This window comes from Pituophis catenifer, unplaced genomic scaffold (assembly GCF_029215685.1).
Source record: "Pituophis catenifer annectens isolate HBS135680 unplaced genomic scaffold, rPitCat1.0.hap2 SCAF_1, whole genome shotgun sequence".
In the NCBI taxonomy this organism is placed as follows: domain Eukaryota; kingdom Metazoa; phylum Chordata; class Lepidosauria; order Squamata; family Colubridae; genus Pituophis; species Pituophis catenifer.
Window position 1 is genome coordinate 207,691,601 of NW_027256881.1, and position 24,963 is coordinate 207,716,563.

Genomic DNA, 24,963 nt, shown 5'->3' on the forward strand with positions numbered 1-24,963 from the left:
ACAAACACTCCCACAGTCGGTGCTGGCTTGCTTGAAATAAGAAACTATAAAAGGGAACTGTCCGCGGTCTCTTGTTATCGCGGATTTTCCCATGTCGGACTCTTCGAATCCGGCGATAAAAATTAGGCGGCTGCAAGACGACACGGGCCAGAGAAGGCGCGTCGGGGTCCTTCGCGATGGCGGAACAGGAAGTGGAGGAGAGGAGGGGCGTGGCCGCGTCGAGGGTGGGGACTGACTGCTGCGAAGTGAGTCGCGTCCTGCGCTGGGGTGGCTGCCGAACCGGACCGCGCCAGGTTGACCCCCCCCACCCCCACCCCCTCGGGGTGTTGCCGTTATTAACGTTCGTGCTGCCGCCGTCGCCGTCATGCCGCTCTTCGCCTCCAACCCCTTCGAGCTGGATGTGGGTGAGTGGAACGGGATTTTTCCACCCGGCAGAAGAAGAAGAGCAGCAGCCGCATTAAAGGCTCTGGGCACGGCCTCGGGTCGGTTCTCCCCTCTCCCGGTGGGGGGGGGAGGGAGAATCAGCTCCGTCGGCATAGCCAAGCCTCGCCCACCCCTTCCCCATTTGCCTCCGGCGAGGACGGGAGGCTCCGCTTCTCAGTCCCCGTCCCAAGACTGACTGACCTCTCGACAAGGAGGCCGGTCGTCCTGTGAGGATCTGAGTTGAGAGGCCACCTGTGCGGGAGAGGAAGGTGGAGCAAGACTTGCTGCAAGAGGCCCCTGATTTACCTGGAGGGAATAATGTGGGTCCCCCCCGTCTCCCCATATTAAGTGGCTCAAGTGATTTTGCGAAATACTCTCTGGCTGGGCAAACCTGATTCTCCTCCTTTTCGCCAGGTCACACCTGAGAGCGAACGATTTGCCCAAGATTAAATTTAAGGGGGCGGGATCCTAATCTGGTCTATAAATAAATTTTAAAGACAATCGGCTTGGGGGGGGGGTTAAAAAATCCACAGGCCCACCTCTTTATCTGTATTATTATTAACAGTCATATTGCCAGAACTATGGACACTTTTTAAAAGTGAGAGGAGGGGGGAGGGAAACTGAAACTTCAGAAACTGAAGCCAAAAAAATGACTTCATATCAAAAGAAGTCATAGTTTTAACTTTCGGTTGGAAACAAAAATATGTTTACAGCTAAGTAAAGTGAGTATATATATATATATATATATATATATATATATATATATATATATATTGCTAATAGAGAAGGAATTGCTGCATTTCGTTAAATGAATGGTTTCATAGAAAGGAATTTATTTTGCATTCCCAACAACTAAACACCCTTTGGTGATTTTTTTTTTTTTTTTTGGTCAGCACAGATTTATAAGGCAAGGAAATGGTCTTTAAAATATAACTGGAATTAGGGGAGGTGGCCAGTTATGTTGACGATTCAAAGACCAGTTTTGATTGGTAGGAATAGAAGTTAAGTTCTTAAAGGGTCTTAAATAATTAGTTGCTGTCTTGGTTTAACTACATAGAGCTGTTGCTTGGTTAAATCTTAAAAACAAAGATCTTTATTCCAAAACCTAATGATATAAAATTTCCAGGTACTGAAGTTGAATTTACTAGATTTGTTTTCCCTCTTTACTGCTTTATACCTTTATTTTAGCTTCTCTTGCTTAGTTGAATTCATGAGAATTAGATCTAAAAGTGAAATAATTCACAACTTTACAAATTATTTAAAGCTGGGTATTAAGGGATTAGGCAAGAACTCATACATCAGTAGAGATGACAAGACACTTTTCTTTCTCATTTGTAATAGTACAGCTATAAATCATCTGCAAGTTGCAGGATGACATTTTTGATGGTTGAATATGTTAAAATTAGAGAATAGGTATCTTTACAAGCTGTAAATACCTGAGGGAAATAGCCCGTTAAAATTCAGTTGGGTTTTACAATATTTTATATGCATATGTGTATGAGATAAGTATAATGCTTAGTAAATTATGTGCTTGCAGATTTGAGTCACATTTGTACTGTACGTTATTGTCATGAATTATTTTTAAAGAAATACATTTTTTCATACTGTCTAAAAGTACTTGATCAAAGTTATTTTAAAAATATCACTAAAACAAAGCCTTTAAAAAATTGCACAACAGTGAAAAAAATCAATACAAAGTACTTTCAAATTTTTTTAAAAACTCCTCTTTGAGTTTTCCAAAAAAGACATAACCAAGAAAACATTTTTCTTCATAAGATAGTTTGATGTTTTAGAGAAAGTTGACTTGCCAGTGTTTGTTTCTAAGGTTGAATGTTCCTCATGGGTAAAGAACAGAGAGACACAACGGACATATAATATTAAGTTATAATGTGGTTTAATGTTGCTTTTGGTTTAGACTCACTGTAAAAGCACCCAAGACGGAGTTATTGTTACAAACTACATTGTGAAGAGCCCTTAAGATAATGTTCAGGTTCCTGCATAAAATAATGCATTCAAAATCACAAAAATAAAAATACAATGAAATTTTTTCCTGGCCTATCTAATCCATGTTTTTCAATAAATAGCACGGTGCCACTGAATCCTGACATATAAAAAATTTCCACCAGTGTGGATGCTAGCACTACACAGTGTATAACATTAAAAAATGATTATATTTTTCAATCACAGTCTATCATGGAACCTCTAGCGACCTCTTGCGGAACCATAGTTGAGAAAAACTGGCTTAGAGCCTAGAATATTGGAAGATTATTCTTCAGTGTGTGCAGATGTTAGATTGTATAAGGATTCAAAAGAGATTTTAAATGGAGTAGATGGGAAATTAGCTGCAATTTAATAAAAATTTACGGGCTTTATATTAAATTCCTGTCAGAACCAATTACATTTTATGTTAGCTGAAGCTTCCAGAAACTTAACAAAAGTCCCTACTCAGATATATATAATATGACTAATCTTTTATTAATGACAAAACATTTACTATCAGAACCGATTTCTTTTTCTCTTGAGAACTTAAATTCTGAAAATGGTAGTGTTTTGCTAATGAAAGTTGCAATCATGTGCATGCTTCCTCAGATTTTATTGATGTAAATTGTTTAACTGCTGTTTTAATTTCTGGTGACAAGATGTTTTTAATTCCAAGATGTACAAATCACATTTTTAAATATTACACCAAGAGAGAAGATAAACAGAATTAAATCTTAAGCTTTTTTATATCTATAAATGTTCATAAAATATTTAATTCTAGCACAATGCACATTATATATCTTTAGAAGAATCATAGAAACAATGCTCTTGCATGTTTTCGTTGAAATAAGTGTTTTAAAAGTAGACATTTTAATCAGAAAATCAAAGATAAAATTTACAAAGGGTCCTAGAGATCATTTAGCCCAGTGCAGAAATCTACTATTATAGCAGTTTCCGCAAATGACCACCTAATAGTCTATTTCATTACCGAATAGCATTTATCTTCCAGAACATCTTCCTGATGTCCATCTCAAATCTTCCTTGTAATTTAAACCTATTATTGCTTTTCTTCCTGAACAGTTTTGCAAGTTGCTTCCTAAATATATTTTTCTTAGTTCTTCTGTGTTGTAATCTATTATTTTCCAAGAGTCTCTCATCTTGGAAATACGTTCCACGATCAAACTGCACGCCACCTGTTTGCTTCCAGTATTCTCTCTCTTCTTGGACCAAGAAGGAGTGAAGGAAATATATCACCTGTGTTCTCAGCATCATCTTCTTGGTGCTTTACAGTACCATACAGTAACTTCAGGATTGTATCATTTATTCCCATATGGATTAGTGATGAGGGATAATGGTTAGTAGACATTGAATATTTTGGGAGCCTTATATATGTATGTTTTTTTATACGCCATCCAATCCTAAGGACTCTACATGGCTAAGAATCTCATAAAATTATGAGAAAGAAAGAAAAAGAGATAAAATCCCAAATATACATAAAGTTAAAAAGTAGAATACATAAAAGTAGAAGATACAAAAGTCAGATGCTCACAGAGCTTACTGAATATCTCTAGGTAATAAGTAGTTGTCGAAAAAGCCCACTTCTGAGGACCTGTCAGCTGGCAATCTTGTAAAAATGAGACCTTAGGGAGTTGACTATATAACCAGATCCAGAATTATGCAGGGATTGGTGGCAAGATGGGCAGCTATATAAAACTATTAAGTATGTAAATAAGACCCAGTGCTTTTCTTAAACCAGAGGATTCGTCTATACAAAATCAACTCATAACTCTCCAAATTGATACAGTACATTCTATACCAGGTGTAGGCTTTGAATATTCTTTGAGAGAGGCCCAGAAGGTTACTAGAACACAAATGACTATGAGCAAGACTTCCTGATCCAGGAATGTCCACAATTGGCACAAAGAAGTAACTGTGGTAAAGTTATTATATTTTTAATCGGTTGTCAGCCCTCCTGGATAAACCAGACAGGAAACATGACTAGATGAGCTAAATCTACATTATTGTAAGGCTACATTAGCACAATTTTGCAAGTCTGAAAGTACAAAAGTCTCACCCCAGTTTTAATGGTTTGATCCATTAGGCCGGGTTCTTTCTAAGTTTCTTTCACTGATTATTAAACCACTGAGAGCTCCTGCCTCTTTTATCTGATTATTTCCTGGACAACATTTCTTCCCCTGTCCACATTCCTCAAGATTATTTACCCATTCCATTACACTTGCCCTTTATATAGGTCAACTATATATAGGTCAACTCAAGGCAGTGAACATATCTAATACTCATGCCTCCTTCCTCACAACAACAACTTTGTGAGGTGGGTTAGACTGAGAGTAATTGGCCCAAAGTCACTCAGCTGGCTTTGATGCCTAAGGATGCCTAAAACTCACAGCCTCTTGGTTTCTAGGCCGCTACACTACACCAAACTCAATAAAAGTTCAGAAGTTCTCACAGGAAGATACCAAGGTTGCAAAACATCTGAGATAAATAACACACTTGTTCTTAGTGAACTCCTTGCAGACAGATTACCTTCCCCCTTCCCCCAGCAGTTTCAACATATGTTAAAGAGAAGTAGAAGCAAGCAGAGCCCTTAGCCACTTCCTAGAGTAAGGTTGTCCTTCCATCACATTTGAAATTGGCCTTCAGAAAGGAAGGCAACTACTTATTATCTTATGGCTGCCGCAATAGTACTGTAATCCAATGACAGATCAAGAAGGATCATGTTGTACTCCCCAAATCCCAATTTCTCAATAGGTTGTCCATAAGCATGACTAATGCATGCATGACTGCTGTACCTTGGCCTTAAACTTGACTCTGTAAATCCAAATAATTCCCTTCCTTTAGGTCTCAGTGGAACTGTGGGCCCACCATTTTCTCTACATTTGCTCCCAGAAAGATCTGAATTGTAGACAGATCTGAAATGTTCCAGAACAAATAAACAGGAGTGACAGAACAGTCCCCTTACAGAAAGAAGCATTGATTATTACTTGACTGCAACTTCCTGCCATCTCATAAGAAGCCTCTACCAATCATCCAAGCAGGAAATGATGGAAGTGACTCTAAAGAAAGCCCTCATGATTCACAGGCTCAAAATGATCCCAGATCACAAGACAAAAGCCCCAGTCACTTCTACTGGTACTATCCTGTTGGATTCCAGCTCTCTTTCATTACAACCTGAATGTGAATCCCAGAAAGAAGCTCACATTGTGTATACAATGCCCTGAAGCTTGTGGTAACTCCTCCAATATAAATTGAAAAGCTCTGGAATATATTCTGAAGCTCCAAAGAAAAAGACTTCTCTTGGCAAGCTTTTGTTTTTCAAACCAAATTCTTCCATTTTCTCAGCCTGGCTTTGTTTTGTTTTCTATAGGCTTCTTGGTACTATTGTCCCTCCATAAGCACTTCTGAAATGGATCCAAGAATTCTTCATCTTCCCTGATAAATTGGAGAATGGACAGGTTCACTTCTTCACTTTTCTTCCAGGAAAGCAATCAACCTATACCTGCTACATGTGTAGTTCTTGTCTTCTCCAGGGAGGAAAGCACACATGTCCCCAATAAGTCATGAGAGTAGTTCTCTTTGTCTTTGGATTACTCAGATAAACAGAAGGGAGGGAGGGAGGGAAAGAAAAAAATGTTAAGATCCTCAGTTATATTCCACAAAACAGCCATTCAAAACACTTGATGAATTGTTCCTGCCAATGGCTTTTGAGAGGAACCGTCCAGTGGACTTTGTCACCAAATTTTTGTTTGCTTTCCCTATTTGCTCACTCAGTAATTTTGTTGTTTCTGTAATGGATATCTTCACTTGATCTTTACTAAGAAGCAAATGAGGTTCAGCACATTTGAAGGGCATTGAGTTGGGGAAAGTTGTTTTAGAAAATGTGAGAATGGATTGTCCTGCTAGAAATTCAGCTTGCTAAGATGAAGCTGATATATATGAAGTTCAGTGTAAATGGACTTCGATTTTTTTACATGAGCTACCCTTTTTAGTCAACATTATAAAAAGCTCATCCGTTAACTTATTTGTTTCAGTGACTCGCTTGCTCTCAATGCTATTTAAAATGATGTAAATCTTTCTTTGCTGTTATACTGAGACTGATAAATATATTTTGAGTTTCTTTCGGTGTGTGGAACCCAAGGTTGTAAACAAGCAGTTTGAAGGATTGCATGATACCAATCCTCTAGATTTAGAAGACATAAGAAGAAGCTTATTTAGCTCTTAGTAAAAGCTAACTCATCTTTCAATGAAAGGGTATTTTCTGTTGTTCTCAGAAATCTCATACAGAATATTCTGTTGTAAAAATCCTTAAGCTGAATTTTATTGTAACAAATAATTTAATATCGAAATAGTTGCTTTTTTCTTGAAAAACGTATTATAGCGAGGTAGAGGGGCAAGTAATCTTGCATAATACAGTACATCTGCTATTTTGAATCTACACCCGTTTGGCTTCAAATGATTGCCCAAGTTGTATTTTCTGCCAAGGAATGCAGGGCTATTGTTCTCTTAGCTCTCTTAGTAGACTTTGATTCTATTGATCATGATGTCCTTTTGAATGATTAAAATTGCAATGGCTTCAGACCTTTAGGTTGGTTAAACTGACATAATGATGTTGGGAGCTTCTACTCCATGGATTTTGAGGTGCTACAAATTTAATCTTCTCATGGTTTTTCAGTTTTTCTGTGAAAATATAGAAAACAATCATTTGAAGACTTAGATGACACATTTGTTAATAATATACTGAGGAATTTCTGAAGTCTGAACTAAAAGCCTGTTTGGGGTGGGGGGAAATGAGAGTTAACATATGGAAAATATACAGGAAATAGAAAACTTAGCTATTGTACATAGGGGTGTTCAGCCATTTTGGGATGAACTTGTATAACTCATATGGTAGTAAGCAATTTACCACTTGAGTGCAATCCCACATTTGGTCCTATTTCTGGGAATCCTGATTAGCATAGATTCAGGTATTCCCTTTGTGTTCACACTGAATTTTGACATTATGCTGGTTGTTATTAGTCTGACATACTTGTACTATTACTGTGCTGGTTAATTACCAGGGGTGAAATCTAAAATTTTTTGCTACCGGTTCTGTGGGCGTTGCTTAATTAGTGGGCGGGGCTTGGTGGTAAGGTGACTGGGTGGGCGTGACCAAGTCAATGTCACTTCTTTGCCCTTTTTTAACCTACAAAACACAACACAACACAACTGGCTCACCCACAATGTAAAAGCAGCTGTGCTAAACCCAAAATGGCCCCGCAACAAACAGGAACCTCACACAGCCACAAAAAGCCCAAAAAAACAACTTTCACACTTTACACACACAAAATTCCACATACAGCTTTGTGAGATGTTGTGTGTTTGTGTAATTAGAGTGAAACACTACAGACACACACTAAATCTCAGAAAGCTGCACAAATATTATTTTATTTTTATTTATTTTTATTTTTATATAAAGGCAGCTTAATTTAAAACTTCCTAAACTTTAAATGGCTAGGTCTAAAAAAAGAACAACTTAAAAAAAACCCAATTAACTATTTTTTTTAAACCTTCCAAAGGGGAAAAAAACTTACCCAATAGAAGAGGGGTCTCCAACCTTGGCAACTTTAAGACTTATGGACTTCAACTCCCAGAATTCCTCAGCCAGCTTTGCTGGGAATTGAAGTCCACAAGTTTTAAAGTTGCAGATAGAGCTGCTCACCGATGAGCTTGATTGCTGGTAGGGAGATTCAGTTGCTTGCTGATGCAATGGATTGCAGGTATTACAGCAAGCGCGTTGCGACCAGCAACTAAGGTGAACAGGCTGGGGGAGGGGGGGAAAGAAACTTTTTTCTTTTAAATGGGTCTGACAATCCAAGCTGCATTGCCTGATTAGCAGGCCATTTAAAAGGAAAAAAAGGCTCTGATGATCGCGCGGCTCAGCTGGGCATGGGGGTCTGGGGCAGGGATTTTTGCTACCGGTTCTCCGAACTGCCCGCCACCATCGCTACCTACTCACCCGAGCCGGTCCAAACCGGGAGCATTTCACCCCATTAATTACCCTCTCTCAAACCAAATTTAAATTTTTACCTATAATATTCTCCAAAAAATGCATGTTTTTTAGAAAAAGTGAAAAAATACAATAGAAAAAGGAAAATATGGAACAAAGTATAATATAACAATTTTTCTTTCCAATGCTGCAATATCAGTTTTTTGGCAATAGTAAGGGCATTGAAAATCTATTTGTGTTGGCCAGTTGTCAAATTCCATGCAGTAGGTATGTAATTCAACAGAGTATTATCCTTTGAAATTTTAGTTTTTGTTGCCCAATCTTATTTATATAGTCCATCATTTTCTCTCAAAATATAGTAAGCATTGGACATTGTAAAAACATGTGTTTTAAAGAACCATTATCCTCATTATTTCTCAAACAAAATACTATCTCTTTTTTGAGAATTATGTTTTTGCATAAAATTAATTTAACATTTTGTTACTTTTCTGTTATTTTAAAAGCAATAAAATGTAAATATATAAAAAAATCCATATAATATTACTGTATCCATAGACCCAACAATCTTCAGTAACTGTTGACCAATTTCCCTTTTGAGGGAAGGTTTTTGAGAAGGTTGTCAGCCTAGACGTGTTTTCAACCAGGTTTCAAGCTGGGATTTATTGCTAAAATAGCTTTGGTTGTGCTTGATGATTGGCAAACAATGGGACATCCCATCAGTGGTTGGAAAGGGCACAAGAACAGGCACTAGACAACAGATGTATAGAAGCAAGGGTTTACCACACTAGATAAGACCCAGACTATGCTAAGAGGCCTCAAAGAATTCCAACAAATAGCTGCAGAGGTTAAGATACAGGCAGGAACACCATATATCGAAACGCACTACCAAGTAGCTGGCATTGTATACAGCAGGGGTCAGCAACCTGCGGCTCCAGAGCCACATGCGGCTCTATGGGCCCTCTGCTATGCTCCCTGTCAGGTAATCCCACCACTGGCTGGCCCCACCCCTCGCCCTCCCCTCCCAATCACTCCTCACCTGGCCTGAGAAGGTAAGGGCGACGGTGGGGGATGGAGAAGCGGCCAGGGCAGAGACAGAGAGATACAGAGAAAGGGGGAGAGAAAGAGACAGAGAGAGATACAGAGAGGGGGGGAGAGAGAGAGAGAGAGATGTCAAAAGGATTTTGTGGTTCCTGGTGTTTTTTAACAACTGGTTCTCTGCCCTAATGACCAGCTGGGTAGGCGTGGCTGGGGGGTGTCATGTGACTGGTAGAAGTGAGTGAAATCGGGTTGGCCACGCCCACCCCAGGTTTTGTGGTTCCCGGTGTTTTCTTTTCTGTGGGAAACGGGTCCAAATGGTGCTTTGAATATTTAAGGTTGCAGACCCCTGGTATACAGGAATATCCCCACAATATAGGGGCTTAAATCCAGATGGGAAATTTCACAGAAAGTTGTGGAGAATAACAGGGCTAAGATTCTGTGGGATTTCTAGATCCAGATGGTCAGGCAGGCACTGGTCAATCAACTGGGACACTATGGTGGTAGACTTAAGGACCAGAAGACCGCAGTAGTGATAGATGTAGTGCTGCCAAGAGATAGCAATATTAGAAAGAAAGATGGAGGAAACTAGAGGTGATATCGAAAGTAAAGGCCAAAGTGGTCCCAGTGGTGGTAGGAACACTCGGGTCTGTGACTCCTAGCCCAGAGAGTGGCTCCAACAGATCCCAGGAAGAACACAGTGTGAGAAAACAGCTAAGATACTGCACAGAAGCTTCAATCTTCCACATCTCTGGTAGAGGACCCAAGATTAAGGAAGACATACCATCCATAGGGATGAGAAGGGAGAATTTTTTAATATATAAATTTTATTTAAAACATTTTAGAAAGAATAAAAACAGTACACTTTTGAAAGAATAAAGAAAAATAGTAAGGAAAAAGTGCAAAGAAAGAAATAAGAGAAAGAAAACAAAGTTATAAATAAGCAGCTTCCAATTTTCTTATCAGCTATTAGAAGTACATTTATATTTCATCCTTTCTCTCTAAGGTTTCGCAATTATTCAGTGTCTTTCAGCAATAATGTCCTATATTCCTAGGGATTTTTAGTTGTGTCACTGAGAAGATGTATCTGTGTATGTGTAAATGTGCTTTTAATATTATTTTAACAGTGGGGATACCATTTATACTTGCTGGGAGATAGAGATAAAATTATTAAATGAGTGTAAAAAATTCCATTCTGTAGATAGTATTGCTTCTAAAAAGTTGAATTCAAATGTTTATTTTATCAAACATGAAGATTTGATGCTAATACACCCCCAAATACAACTCGTGTTGATAATATGAATAACTTGCTTTTTCACTTGATAGTGCACTTTGTTCACAAAGTGGAAATAGTTGTGCTTATCTTTAATTTCCTATGTGAGAATGAATGCTGGTATAAATTTATACTTTCATCTATCAGCGCCACATAAATCAACTGTCTGGATTGAGAAGAAAATAAGGAAGTTATTAAACATTGGTAGACTTCTAAGAAAATGAAGAAAACATTCATATTTTCTTTCAGACTCCAATCTCTTATAGTTTACTATTCATTTGAAATTGTAACGTTGGGATTATTTTCCCATTGCACTGAAGTAAATCTGTCCAATTTTAGACATATAGTCTGAATGCAAAACGACCTTGTTTGTGAATTTAGGGTTCTAGCGGGATAGTGAAAGTACTTTTTGAGCTAGCAACCATTTCAGACAGAAGATGCTTGTGTCCTGCCTGAAAGGCTGTTGATTTTTGTATGTTATTTTTGTCCACAGAAAAGGCTACAAATGAGTACAACACTGTTGAAGATTGGGCAGTTATTATGGATATTTGTGACAAGGTTGGAAGCACTCCTAATGGGTAAGACCCATCAACATATCTTGAATGTTATTTTGTAAATACTCTGATTAATTTGTGCCTTCTGCCCAGATCTGTCATTTTAAGCTGACATGCATATTTATATATATACTTACTCATAAACATACATATGCATACACACCAACTCACATACTACCAGACACAGAGTGATTATGCTATATTATCTTGTTTAAAAGGTTGTGGGGAGAAGTAGATCCACTTTATACCAAATCAAAATATGTACCTTAAAACTAGGTCCCTTTAGAATATGTCCAGAACAGAAAGTAGCTTTCATCCAGCCAGTCAGTCCTAAGGGCATCATAAATAAAAACAGCAAATGTTTCTGCTAATAATTTCTATTCTCAGAAACTGGTTGTTATTAATTTCCATTGTTAAGTAGTTTTTTTTTTTTTTTTAAGTCTCATGAAATAAATGCTTGAGGTTAGACTGGACTAAAAAAGTAAAATGTGGATAGTTGAAAGACATCAGCATCTGCTTCCATTTGAATAATAAAATAAGTATTTCAAGTAGTAATTAGCATTCCAGTAATTAGCATTTTGCTTGTAATTGTATTTGTGTGGTGTTCTGTAGGTTACTGTTGTCTAAACTAGACACATTAAACATTTCCAGGTGATTAGGCCCTTTCACATTATCTTTTGTATCAACTTGTAGAAAGGTGACAGGTTTGCCTCTTGTTGATTGCTGCTATAATGTCTGTGCTCATATGGACCCAGTAAAAAATTGGAACTCAGCCATTCGTGAATCCCCAGGCACATAGAACCTCAGTTAATATACTCTGTACACTTGCATTCAATCAGTGCTGAGACAGCACGTATGATTCTGCTGCCATTCCCTGCATTACTGTTAGCCTTTTAAAATAGGCTAGTTAAGGAAAGGGACGACACACCTTTATTATCCTTCTTGACAGCTACTGGTAGCAGTGTTACTCCTCCCTCTCTCTCCGCCCCTTCTAGAGTGGCAACTTTAATTTTCTTTTTCACACTGTCTTGTTTCCCCAGACTGAGCTCATGTTTTGCTAACTGCTACATTCCTTCGCCACAACCATTTCCATGGCTCCCTAGATAGATATTGGAGTCACACCAGTTGTCATGCTATAGCAGCTGTTGTGTTTTGTAAATTATTGTTTATGCCTTGGTTATATGCGAATTCAGTTATAATTCAGTTTGTTTATTGAACAAACTGATGTGGCAACCCTGACCGAATCAGAAAACTGAAAAATAGCATTAGATTAATATAACAAACCATGACTCAAACTGAAGTGTTGAAATACTTAAATGATTGAAAGCTACCTATTTTATCCTGGATATTTTCTCTTAGAGATAGGTCTATTGAACTGACTGTGGCTTGCTTTGCAGAATATGATTGGGTTTTGAGGTTGAAGTATTAGAAGTGGATCTTCCTTTTGTGTCACTAATAATAAAATGATGCCCCAAAGCTCTTTCTTCAATGTCTTCTTCTTTCTGGGACTTTTTGTTCCCTTTTAAGTTATTAAAATAAGAGACTGACACAGATATTATTTTATCTAGAGCAAAAGACTGCCTCAAAGCCATTTTAAAGAGAGTAAATCATAAAGTACCCCATGTTGCACTGCAGGCACTAACTGTGAGTATGCATATAATTTATTCAGGGGAGAAAATTATCAGGTTCTTCATAAAACAATTCTTGTGAACTTAAAAAAAAATTAAACTATTGATATTGATGGCTAAAATAATTTTGCTAAAACAATAATCTTATTTATTTCTCAGTGTTACTGGCCTGTTTCCTTCCTATCCAGCTCTAGATGGGGGAGGGGGGCAGGGATTGATTAGGATCAATATCTTTATTACATATGGGCAGCTTTTTGCAATTCATTGTGAACGGTCTCATTTATTCAATTCTGTCTTCATTTTGTTAGCTGTTGGGAGCCTGTGTATCAAACTGTGGAAAAATTTTCCACTTAGAAATCTGCTCACGTGATTTTGCCAGTGAAGTGCGTGTCATAATAAACAAGGTGAGGTTTTTAGATGTATCATATTTGGAGAAAATTAACAGAAAAGTATATTGATTGTGTCACTGCATATACGTTTTGCATTTCTAGTATTAACTTAGAATGTAGAAATGAAATTTAAAAAAATACAATCTGTGATATAAATAAAGAAGGTAAAACTATACAAAATTATGGTGTTATACTTGGGAGATTTGCTTTAATCATGAATACTAAAAAGAACATTTAATTTTTGCAATATCTGAACTGACAGCTTCCGCAGAGGAACAACAGATTGCAAAGAAAGGTTGAATATTCTCCTATGCTGCGTTAGAGTTAAAACAATAGGAACATTTCATAATCATTTGAACAATGAATTATGAAGCTGGTATATCATCATTATTTAGAATAGTACTGACAGTGGGGGAAGCCAGATTCGCTTAACAGCCCCAAAGTTCTTTTAATTATAGTGATTTGCTTAACACCATGGTGACAAAGGTCATAAAATCGGACATGACTCACTTAACTGCCTTGCTTAGCAATGGAAATTTTGTTGTAAGTCAAGGACTACCTATAGATAAAAACAGAACCCAGAGTCACTTAGTGAGGAGGGAGATTGTTGACTGTATAGAGACAGTATTGTTTTGACAACTTTTACAAGGCCAGCCAAAAAGATAGGGATAAGCAGGGTAACGTAGGGTCTCAATTTGCACCCACTAAGGTTTGTTGGCAGCTTTGGGAATGTTACACAGGTGTTGGAACTAAACAATTGGTTAGATCCAGAGCTACTCACATCACTCCTTCTTCCCAAATATATCATGAGGTGCTTCATGGGCCACCTTGGGAGATTGTGGAGTTTCTGTCACCTGAAGGGGCTTCCCAGAAACTGTCATCCTTCCTTCCCAGTTCTTTCTAGAGACTTACTGCTGATAAGTCAGTGTGGCCATGTAGGAGATGTAGCTTATATTAACAGCTAAATTGTATCTATCTGTAAAAAAGACTCTGCTAGAGAAATGCCAAGTCATTGTTTGGGTTCAGATCTTTGAAAAGAGGAAGGAGAATTTTTTTTTAAAAAAATGTATTTGTGCTGAAGCTTTAGGTTACCCAGTTCATGCACCTGAACTGAGAAAAAGGTAATAACGGTCTCTTCCTGGAGCCAACCTGAGATAGACTGGCTATTTCTGGAGCCTAGGAACTGGCTGCCAAGTTGGTTGGGCAGTTCCTTTATATAGGCCTACCAAGAGGTTTATTTATTTCCGCATTTGTATTTACATCCTGCCTTTTCTTCAAGAGCTCCGGGCAGCATCCATTTTTTCTCCACAACATTAACTTTATGGGGCAAGCTGGGGGAAATGAGAGCAACAGGGCCAAATCCATTTTTCCATGGCTAAGGATGGACTTGAACATGGGACCTCTCTAATGCCAGTTCAACTCTAATCACTACTTCACATCAGCTCTCATCGGTTTTTAAATTGTGAAGCTAAGTCTTCTAATGTATATTAAAATACATGTCGTCATACAATGGTCAGCCATCTCTAATATCTCTTTTTAAATTTTTCTGCTAAACATGTCAGATTGTAGGTTTTCTTTGGACAACCAACTTCTTTGGCAGTTTGTTTTGTCAACTGTTTAAAGCTAATTTTGCTTCAGTCTATTGTGCTTTCTTTTTTTAGGCACATCCTAAAGTATGTGACAAATTAAAAGCTTTGATGGTAGAATGGTCAGAAGAATTTCAGAAGGACCCCCAGTTCAGCTTAATATCAGCCACCATTAAATCTCTTAAGGAAGAAGGAGTTGTGTTTCCTACAGCTGGGACACAGGTAAGAGGTTAGAATTCATTTATGCCTACAGAAGTTTGGGGTTTTGGTGCTAACAGGTGACTGAATTTAAATTTTGAATGTGAGCACATTCAGCTATCCACCAATAAACTTTTTTCCACAAGAACTCCCCACACTGGCACTACAGAGCTGGGAGATGCTCTGTGGTGCACAGGGCAAATAGGCCTTGGGATGAGTAGAAGCTCATAATGTATTATTATACCTATTATCTAATATACACAATATATATGTAAGATTATTTGCTTCATAAACACTTTTAACATTGATTGGAGACTTTGCAGAGTTGGATTATACTCTGTGTTGAAGTGAGAATGATTACTATAGTATATTAATCCTGCTTTTGAAAATGTGCAGAAACAGTTTTGCGATCTAAAATGCAGTTGTATTAAATGAAGCACTAAAATGGTATCATTTTTATATATATTTTTGTTGCTTAGACTAGGAACCGTTCTGTACCAAATCCAAATGTATAAGAGCAGATATACCGCAGCTTTAAAAACAAGGACATATGGTTTATCCATATTGGGCTATTTGAATAGACCTGGCAAGTATCAACAGCCATTTGTTGTGGAAAAATGACTTAAATCTAATAGGCAGCATATGCGGGCAATATGCTGAGGTTGTAAACTGATCAGAGAGTGCTGTAAAGTACTATGGAGTGGTATATAAGTCTTAAATGCTATTGCTATTATTATTAACAGTCGATATGTGACTTTGGTTCATTCCCAAAAAACGATAACTGCTCCAAGCACCTGTTGGGTATGAGTCCTATGTTTTCTGACTTTAAACAATTAAAAAATACTTACCACAAGGTAAGCTAAAATAACACCAGTATTGTTTTCAAAGTGTAGGCAAATATAGAACTTTTCCCACTTGAAGTAGCATGTTTATATTGCAAGTATATTTACAGAGTCCCTCAGCTGCTGCCAAGAATGGTGCATCATCAGGCAAAAACAAAGAAGAAGAAGATATAGCTAAAGGTAAAACTTTAGTCATCAATTCATGAGTGATACAATACTTTACATGTTTCTAAGTTTGTACGTGGGAACAAGCTTGACAGTTAAAATGTGTGACATTCTCTGTTGAACACAAATTCAAATCGAACCCTTGCTATATAGCCAGTAGTAACAAAGGAAAGTTTGAACAATTGTATTTTTTAAAACTTTGTGAAGGAAGCAAGGAAACTATAAAGGAAACAGATGTATATCTCAGCAAATGCATTTTAAAAAATGCTTTTGATCTCCTTGGAATTCTAAGGATGTTTGCCATTTCTTAAAACAAATTTCCAAATGTATTACCATTTTATATTACAACTGTCCAGTTTCTGACTGCTATTTTTAAATATTTTACACGTTTGGTTTTAAGTTATTAGATGCTCATAACCCTAGCTAACAAATAAAATAATAAGTATAATTCTTTGAGTTGGATTTAATTTCATTTACATAATATAAATTGTGTATGGATTTCCTCAAAACAGTTTTTTAAGAATTCTTAGCTTACACTTTGTGTATTGAGTTTCTTGTTGCTGCCTGGTTTTGAATCTTTTCACCTTTTTGGTTTGTTCAATTCATAAGCTAGAAACACTTGTCAGAGAAAATTTTATTCATATTGACCTTATTAGAGACATTAATGCTCTAAGAACAATGTCTGACTTAAACATGCTTTTAATAGCTGTGTATGACTTTCTGGTCACTGAGAATTCACACCAACATGATGGCACTTAATCAGTCAGACTGCTGTGGTAATTCTGTTCAAATCCTACCTTCCAAAGAAAAGAGAGAGTGAGGGAGAGAGAGGGAGAGAGGGAGAGAGAGAGAGATAACGATAGATAGATAGATAGATAGATAGATGATAGATAGATAGATAGATAGATAGATAGATAGATAGATAGGTAGGTAGGTAGGTAGGTAGGTAGGTAGGTAGGTAGATAGATATTTGGATGGGACCATATAATAAAAACAGGTTCAGTCAATCTCTAAGCAGTTTACAGGCTATGGTTAATCTATGCCTTATTTAATATTTAGTATATGAACATCTATATTGATTTTACTACAGTTCTTTAAGGTGGCAAATTTGTACATAATCATAACTACTTGTATGGAAGGCTGCAACCTGTTTTGTCTTCCTCCCCCTAATTATACTGTAACAACAACTAACTTCCTCCCTCGACAACTTCAATTTTCAATCTATAGGAGGGGTGATAACTGTGAAGCATTTAGAGCAGTTAGCACCTTGTTTCCCACAATCAGCAGAGCTTGAATGTATTGAGTGGCTAGATTCAGTCATCATGCTAAGTTTAACTATGGTTTATTGAGTAAGACACGGCTGAATTCATACAGCTCACTAAGCTAAAACTAAGCAAACTGCATGACAGCTTTCTTAGATTTTCTGGAGCATGTTTACAAGTAGAGTTTTTGGAATGTCCAATTTTTTTTGGACTTTTTTCTAATCTCAGCATTGGGATGTACCTCCATTCACAGATCATCTCATCCAGAATTAACTATATGTACAGGTAGTCCTCAAGTTACGACCACAATTGGGTCCAAAATTTATGTTGCTGAGTGAAACATTTGTTAAGTGAGTTTCCCCCTATTTTACAACCTTCCTTGCCACAGTTGTTAAGTGAATCATTACAGTTGTTAAGTTAGTACTCCGGTTAAGTGAATCTGGCTTCCCCGTTGACTTTCCTTGTCAGAAGGTCGATCACATGACCCTGGGACACTGCAACCATCATAAATATGAGTCAGCTGCCAAGTATCTGAATTTTAATCACGTGACCATGGGGATGGTGCAATGGTCGTAAGTGTGAAAAACGGTCATAAGTCACTTTTTTCAGGGTTGTAACTTTGAACGGTCACTAAAGGAACTGTTGTAAATCGAGGACTACCTATAAAGAGATCTGAATGAGCATCTTTGTATAATTTTGATGCCCAAAGCTAAAATCAAATGAAAAGACACTTGTTTGGAACATTTTAGAGAGCTTTGTGCTACACACCATGACATGCAAGTAATTCACATAATTTTAACTGGCATAAAATGTGCTTCTGTTCTTCAAATTGTAGCTATTGAATTATCTTTGCAAGAACAGAAGCAGCAGCAGCAAACCGAGACAAAATCTTTATACCCATCTGTAGACATTCAGCATAGCCATCAAAAGCTCTCAAGAAAAGTGCGAGCCTTGTATGACTTTGAGGCAGTCGAGGATAATGAACTTACCTTTAAGAGTGGTGATATTATTGTTGTTTTGGATGACAGGTATGTCGGTATTTTATTATTTGTATTCAGATAGGAAATTATTGAACTTGAATGTATCTTTTAATATGCTACTTGCACTTTGAACAACCGCTTCAATGTTTATTTCCAAACTCTTCTATGAACAAGGTTGATTCAGTTCAATAAATTACAATTTATTTACTATTCAGAAAATTTCTATAGCTATCATTTTCAGTAAAAATGCACTCTCCTTATTTGAGCATAAATTCAGTGCAGATTCTTCAGCATCTCAGAGAGAGATGGTTTCATTGTTAGTTAGGATATACCATATAAAACTATTTTGCTAGGCCTTTTTTTCAGAATAACTTTTACTGAAAAATAAAATAATGATCTTAGAGCCAATCTGATGACAGCCAAGATGATACATATTTGTATAGTTATTAGAGACTGAAGAAATTCCAATTGAATTATTGCTTATGGCTGCTTGGAGGATATTTTTGCCAGGGGGTTCTGAAAGAACAATCTTCACCAGTTTTTGCAATTATATTACTCCCTCAGCTCACATTCCCTATTAATTGAACTTTTTGCCTTTGAACTTTTAGAGAGAGGTTAGTAACTTATTTTAACTATTAGCAAATAGAATAGAAAGTATGCTGATTGGTATATGCTTGAGCATTACTTTTATGAAACATTTTTAAAGTCTGAAAATCCAGGTTAAATTTTAGTCTTTAAAAATAATTATTTTTTTATCTGCCGTTGTAAGAAGTTGTCAATTTTTTAAAAAGGGAATAGGAACCACTCTTGTTCACGTATAGCTGGTTCTGTTTGTGCATTTAACTCACAACCTATGCCTTGTAATAAAGATAAAAAGGCTCAGTGTTAAAAACTATTCTAATTGCTATAACTCTACCCCACTTTCAAAGTCTATTTAGAAAATTATTGTCCTTAATTGTTTTGGATAAATTGGGTCTTTCTGAGCTAGATGAAGGTTCAAAGAGAAAATCATAGGTGTTGCTAAGAGCTCATTAGTTTGTATTTCCTAATGGATAGGTTCTCGTCAACATTTTTATACCGTGTTTCTCCAAAAAGACGACCCACCATGAAAAGAAGCCCTATCACATTTTTTGAGCGCATGCAATCAAATTAAGCCCCATCTACAAAATTAGCCCTAATTAAGATCCCGCCCACCCCGGGGCGCAGGGGGTGGAGTGAGGCACACTGGTAAAAAATAAGCTAGGGTGGGGAGGTGGGGTGGAGCTGCCCTACTTACCAGGCCTCGCATACCCCGACACTTGCCTCGCCTTCTTCTGCAGCTGGTTGCCGCCACTCGCACGCATTGCCCTGGCCTCCGTTTCGTTTTCAGATGCCTGATGGCATCTGTTATCTGCAGCTGATAACAGAGCTCCGGATTGGTCCGGAGCTCTATTATTGGCTGCAGAGGGATTTCTGGAAGGCATCCGAGGGCGAAACAGAGGCTGGGGTGATGCATGCGAATGGTGGCAAGCGGCCGCAGAAGAAGTGGACCAGCAGCAGGCTCCTGCTGGGCGGTGCTGTTGGTGCCACTGCCATGAGGTTAGTCAATAATTAAAATCCTCCCAAAAGAAGGCCTAGCCATTTTTTCGGGGGGGGGGGGGTGGTGGTCAAAAGAAAATAAGACCCGGCCTTCTTTTTGGAGAAACACGGTAGATATAGCTTTCCCCACCCTTGTGTCCTCTTGATGAATTGGAATTATAGCTCTCTGAATCCTTGGAGTTACCGCCCCAGCATATATTGAATATATTAGATTGGGAAGATGACATGCATCATTTATTTAATCTTGTAAAAATAAAATGACAGCCATTTTGGTGAAGTAATGAAGGCACCAGGCTAGAAACCGGAAGACTGTGAGTTCTAGTTCCACCTTAAGCACAAAGGCAGCTGGGTGATCTTGGACCACAGTTTAGGATTATGTGCCTGACATTTCCTTAAATGAACTAAGTACAGAGGAAGGCAACATAACACAAGTTTAAATAGTATTAACCGATATATTGAGATGATTCCATGCTGAGGGTGGAAGACAAGCAAGAATCTTAACATCATAGTTCTATTTTCATGTGTGTGTTAAAATACCCTTTTTTTTAATTGTGCAGTGATGCCAATTGGTGGAAAGGAGAAAATCACAGAGGAATTGGATTGTTCCCTTCTAACTTTGTGACTCCTAACTTAAATGATGAGCCTGAAACAGGTAAACGGAATAGAAATTTGATTTTCAGAACACTTCAGGAATCATATATGTAATATCATCCCATTTTTCAGGAAACTACTAAGAAACTGAATGATTTGTCCAAAGCTGCTAGGTATGCTGGAAGACTGTTAGTCTTCTGCCTTGTAATGCCCACTCCTGTTCTAATTGTTAACTCACTGTTACTTAATGTTCAATAATCAGAAGGTCTTGCACTTGCTGAGAAGTAATTTGTCTCATGTCTGTTAATGGAGTATTGTTCTGGAGCTGCATATGGAGATGATACGAATTGTATTCATGAAGAAAGTTTATTGTTAAATGTCATGTTCATGATCTAGTGTTTTTACTGTTGCCAGACAAAAGTATTCTAATATCATGAGTCAGACACTGCTATAATCATGATTGGAAGAATAATTTGCTCTGAATTATGCATTTAGATACAAAGTGCTTTTATATTTTAGAAGAGATAGTTTGAAATCGCACAAACAGAATTTAAAATTTATTTTATCTGTGTTTATATATTCTTCACCAGGGCTTTCCAGCCATTTGGGTTAATGAAAAATATCCCAAACTAGCAAAACATATATTGAATATCCATGGATTGATTAGGTTATTAAGCCAAACATCTCAAGCATCAGGGTTCACAAAGCAACAAGAAATTTATTTCTAGACCAATGCTACCTATGTTATTAAACTGTGAAATGCCTCCCAGTCTTTATATTATCTTTATCCTGAAATTTATTTCAGTCTGTAACTTTACCTTGTATTGTATAATGTTTGCCATGCAAAAGTGGTTTTTTGCCTCTGCATCCATTAGGATTTCTTGCCACACACTACTTTACAAACATACCCAAACTATTGGTAGATTAAAAATATTTAAGCAAATACTAAACATTATCACCATATTAGCTGTCTTATCTAAAAAGCTCAATTTCCAAAGTTTGCTCTTCTTGCTGTTTATTTGTACACAGTAATCTAAATTATTAATAATCTGAGTCGTTAGGTCTGTCTTCGAATCTGGACATGGGGTATATTGACAAAAAATTATTGTATGCTGAAAAAGTAGATTTAGAGGAAGACTAATGTTGTCATGGTATTTACGCAGTGCCTGTAGACAAGGATGCTTCTGAAGACACTACTGAAGTTACAAAACCTGAGCCAGAGCCAGTGTACATAGATGAGGTATGTCTTGGTTTTCCATCAGCATAATACATTTTAGGCAGCTTTTTCTTTGAAGAAGCTACCATGTCCCCTTGTCACAAGATAAATTTTGTGATTGATTTTGAGAACTTGAATTCCCAATTTAAATATCTTTCTAAATATGTTTTCTCCGTCTTCCAGAATAAGATGGATAAGACACTGCAGTTACTTCAGAGCATAGATCCAACAGATCCTAAATCTGATTCTCCTGATCTCCTGGATTTAGAAGGTATCACTACTGCTACATATGATTTTTTTTAAAAAATCCTAATCACAGACTTCTTGTCCTTTTCATGTTTTTCATTTGTTAAACCAAATCTGAAAGGCAGGTGAAATTGTCCTTTCTTTTTGCATGCTAGGCAAAGTATCCATGCATTGCATTCACCTCAGTGCTTTTATTTATGAGCAATTAACTGATCAGATGTTCATATTTTACTGTTCATAGATGTCTGTCAACAGATGGGTCCCATGATAGATGAAAAGCTAGAAGAAATTGATAGGTAAGGCAATTGTGTAATGCTTATAAGTAAAAAAATATGCAATTTATATTTAAGTAGTACAGTAGATGAGTAAAAAATAAGATGGGTCATCAAACAGCTTCAAAAATTGAGATATCCTACGTAGTGTAATAATTGTGAAAACTAAGCCCAAAAGACTGAGCGTGGTACGTGACATATTATGCAAACTGGCATATGACACATATTTAGAAATTAATAATTTATTTCCAAGAATCTTTAATTTCTAGGCTGAGGTTTACTGAGGGTGCTTGATGCTCTTTGAGTTTGGTTGTTTTCTTGCTATTGTTTCATTCATTTCATCATCATGCTAGCACTTGGGTAATGAAATGTCAGCAAGAAAACAGCCAAGCTCAGAGAGTACCAAGAATTCCTCATTTGAACCCTGTGCTACAAATATTCTTCCTTATGCAGTTTTACTATACTCAAATTAAACAAAACCAATTGATCAGTGATAACTGAAACTACTTCATTCGCTCTAATTAGGAAACATTCAGAATTGTCCGAACTAAATGTGAAAGTGATGGAAGCTTTGGAACTCTACAATAAACTAATGAATGAAGCTCCTATGTATTCTGCATACTCAAAGATGCACTCAACGGCACAGTATGCACCCACGTCAGCCAGTGTTCCAGTGCAGGTCAGTGCCTTATTTTTACTTCTACTTTCTAGAAGGATTCCCTTCACATATAATGGCTGCTGCAGTGCACACAAGAACAGACCACTGCAATATGAAGGACTTGAATTTCCACAAAGACTTTAAAGTTCTGGTGCAGAATGTATCAGCATATGCTTAAACAAATGTAGATCTTAACTCTTTCTTAGAATTAATGAGTGTCAAACAGTGTTGTAATTGCAGCTTTTCCATGAACCTTCAATCCAAAGAATTCTGTTAGTTGGAAGTAGTTTTTCATGATATTTGTCAGTTCTGTCTTCAGAACCCTTCAAAACAGCTCTCATAAGGTATTGAAAACCTTGTATGCAGTGGTGGGAATGTTCTGAGTCTCAGTTAGGATTGAATTAAACATGTCTCCATCAAAACTTAATAAGTGAGTGAACAGAGTTGCTTTCTCCAGTATGACTCAGATGGCACATGTAAGACTTGCTGGGATAGCGGGCAAAATCTTGGACACTATGCATGACTCCCCTCCCAAACACTCGAGCTGCTTCATAGATGACCTTTCCACATTCATATATCCGTGCATTTTGTGTTGCTTTATGGACTTTGAGTGAGACTGTAATTGAGAGTTGTTAACATACCTCACAATTTGACATGCACCACTGAATCTGCATCGCCTTTGGTTTATTTAGTTTGTGTTTTTCATAAAGGAATTGCTGGAGGATGGAGTTTGAGGGAAGAAAAGTTAGAAGCGCAATTAAATGAAAAAGATGTTGCGAATTTTAGATGGATTTTACATAATACAGTATGAAAAGAATAGTTACTATGGTAACTGCCACATCAAAGATAGTACATTCATCTGTTATATTTTCCATGAGCTCTTTGAAATGATTGACAGTATTTGGGGATGTGAGGAGAAATAATGAGCATTAGATGAATTAATATTCCTCTCACTTCAAGGTAATATTGTATTCAGTTGAAGGCTACAGAACAATAAGGGAATATCTACATTTAAAGGAGCAAATATTTTTATAATATTATTTAATCTCTACTTACACACTGTTGAATCACGAAGCAATCATTTTCTGTAAAAATGCTTGCTATATTTCTTCAGTATTTTCTTCTTTATTTATTCGTTCATTTAAACGGTTTTAAGACTATGTTTAGAGAAAAAAATCTCTTAAAGCAAAATATAGCATTTAAAGTCACAGTTGTGATATAAATAACATTCTATTAAAACCTTATAAACATAATAAAATACATTCATTGCTAATCAAGTATTTATTTAACTCTGTTATAAATTCTGGATTGATAAAAATATATTTTTTGTGAAAGCAACCATATAATCTGCACCATATGAGATTATCTTCATTTAGGGTAAAAATAGGCTCATATTTTCTTCATAAAATGATAGGCCAAAAGTCCTTTTTAGGACCATGAGATTTAGTACATTTTTTAAATGAAGCACTCTAATGTATATAACATATTTATGTCATTCTAACACATTGTTGAAAACACACATAGTTTTCTTGCCATCCATGTTATTCTGATCATCCTATGACATTGGTCTGAGAGACTAAAATTGCCCTATGCTTATTTTATAAGCTTTGTACCTTTAATAATGTCCTGATGTAAATTTATTACTTCAGCGTAGCAGAAATACAAAGCAAGCTGCATGAAATCTGTCGTAATGGACAATGGCATTTCTTCTTGGGCTAAAATCATATTCAATCTTATCTGGAATATTGAAGGTTGCATTAGAAATGAGCAGAGTTTGAGCAAGAAGAAACTAGCATCTCTTAATTTTCTCAACTGAGCTACCTTCTTCATTACTTAATTTCCAAAGTGGGTGTGGGTATATACATGCTATAGCTAAATAAATCCGATAAGCCCTTGATAAAGATAGCCACAGAAGAACCGCAACAAAGCTTCAGTTCTATTAAATAAGGATATAGAAGCTATAGTGACATTAAAATAATGAAAGCAGGATGCAGTGATCTGTTTGCAAATTGCTTCAGACCACATAGCTCAGTGGAAATTAAGAAAAGCCATGGGTCCTTTACAGTGCACCAACTGTGCCACA

The 24,963-nt window shown here is 36.9% G+C and overlaps 1 protein-coding gene across 3 annotated transcripts in view; it reads left to right on the forward strand.

The window, feature by feature from the left end:
• The first annotated feature begins 249 nt into the window (after positions 1-249).
• Positions 250-24,963, forward strand: part of STAM2 (signal transducing adaptor molecule 2) — a 29,766-nt gene continuing 5,052 nt past the window's right edge. The window contains exons 1-12 of one of the 3 annotated variants that reach the window (XM_070942369.1): positions 250-404; positions 11,209-11,293; positions 12,838-12,913; positions 13,206-13,301; positions 14,948-15,094; positions 16,023-16,092; positions 18,175-18,367; positions 20,455-20,549; positions 21,652-21,728; positions 21,888-21,975; positions 22,192-22,246; positions 22,748-22,901. In XM_070942369.1, coding sequence (XP_070798470.1) covers positions 365-404; positions 11,209-11,293; positions 12,838-12,913; positions 13,206-13,301; positions 14,948-15,094; positions 16,023-16,092; positions 18,175-18,367; positions 20,455-20,549; positions 21,652-21,728; positions 21,888-21,975; positions 22,192-22,246; positions 22,748-22,901 — 1,176 coding nt within the window. In that variant the 5' untranslated portion in view covers positions 250-364. Of the gene's footprint in view, positions 405-5,931; positions 5,968-11,208; positions 11,294-12,837; positions 12,914-13,205; positions 13,302-14,947; positions 15,095-16,022; positions 16,093-18,174; positions 18,368-20,454; positions 20,550-21,651; positions 21,729-21,887; positions 21,976-22,191; positions 22,247-22,747; positions 22,902-24,963 lie in introns of those variants that run through there. The other 2 variants (XM_070942451.1, XM_070942533.1) reach the window with 2 other exon arrangements.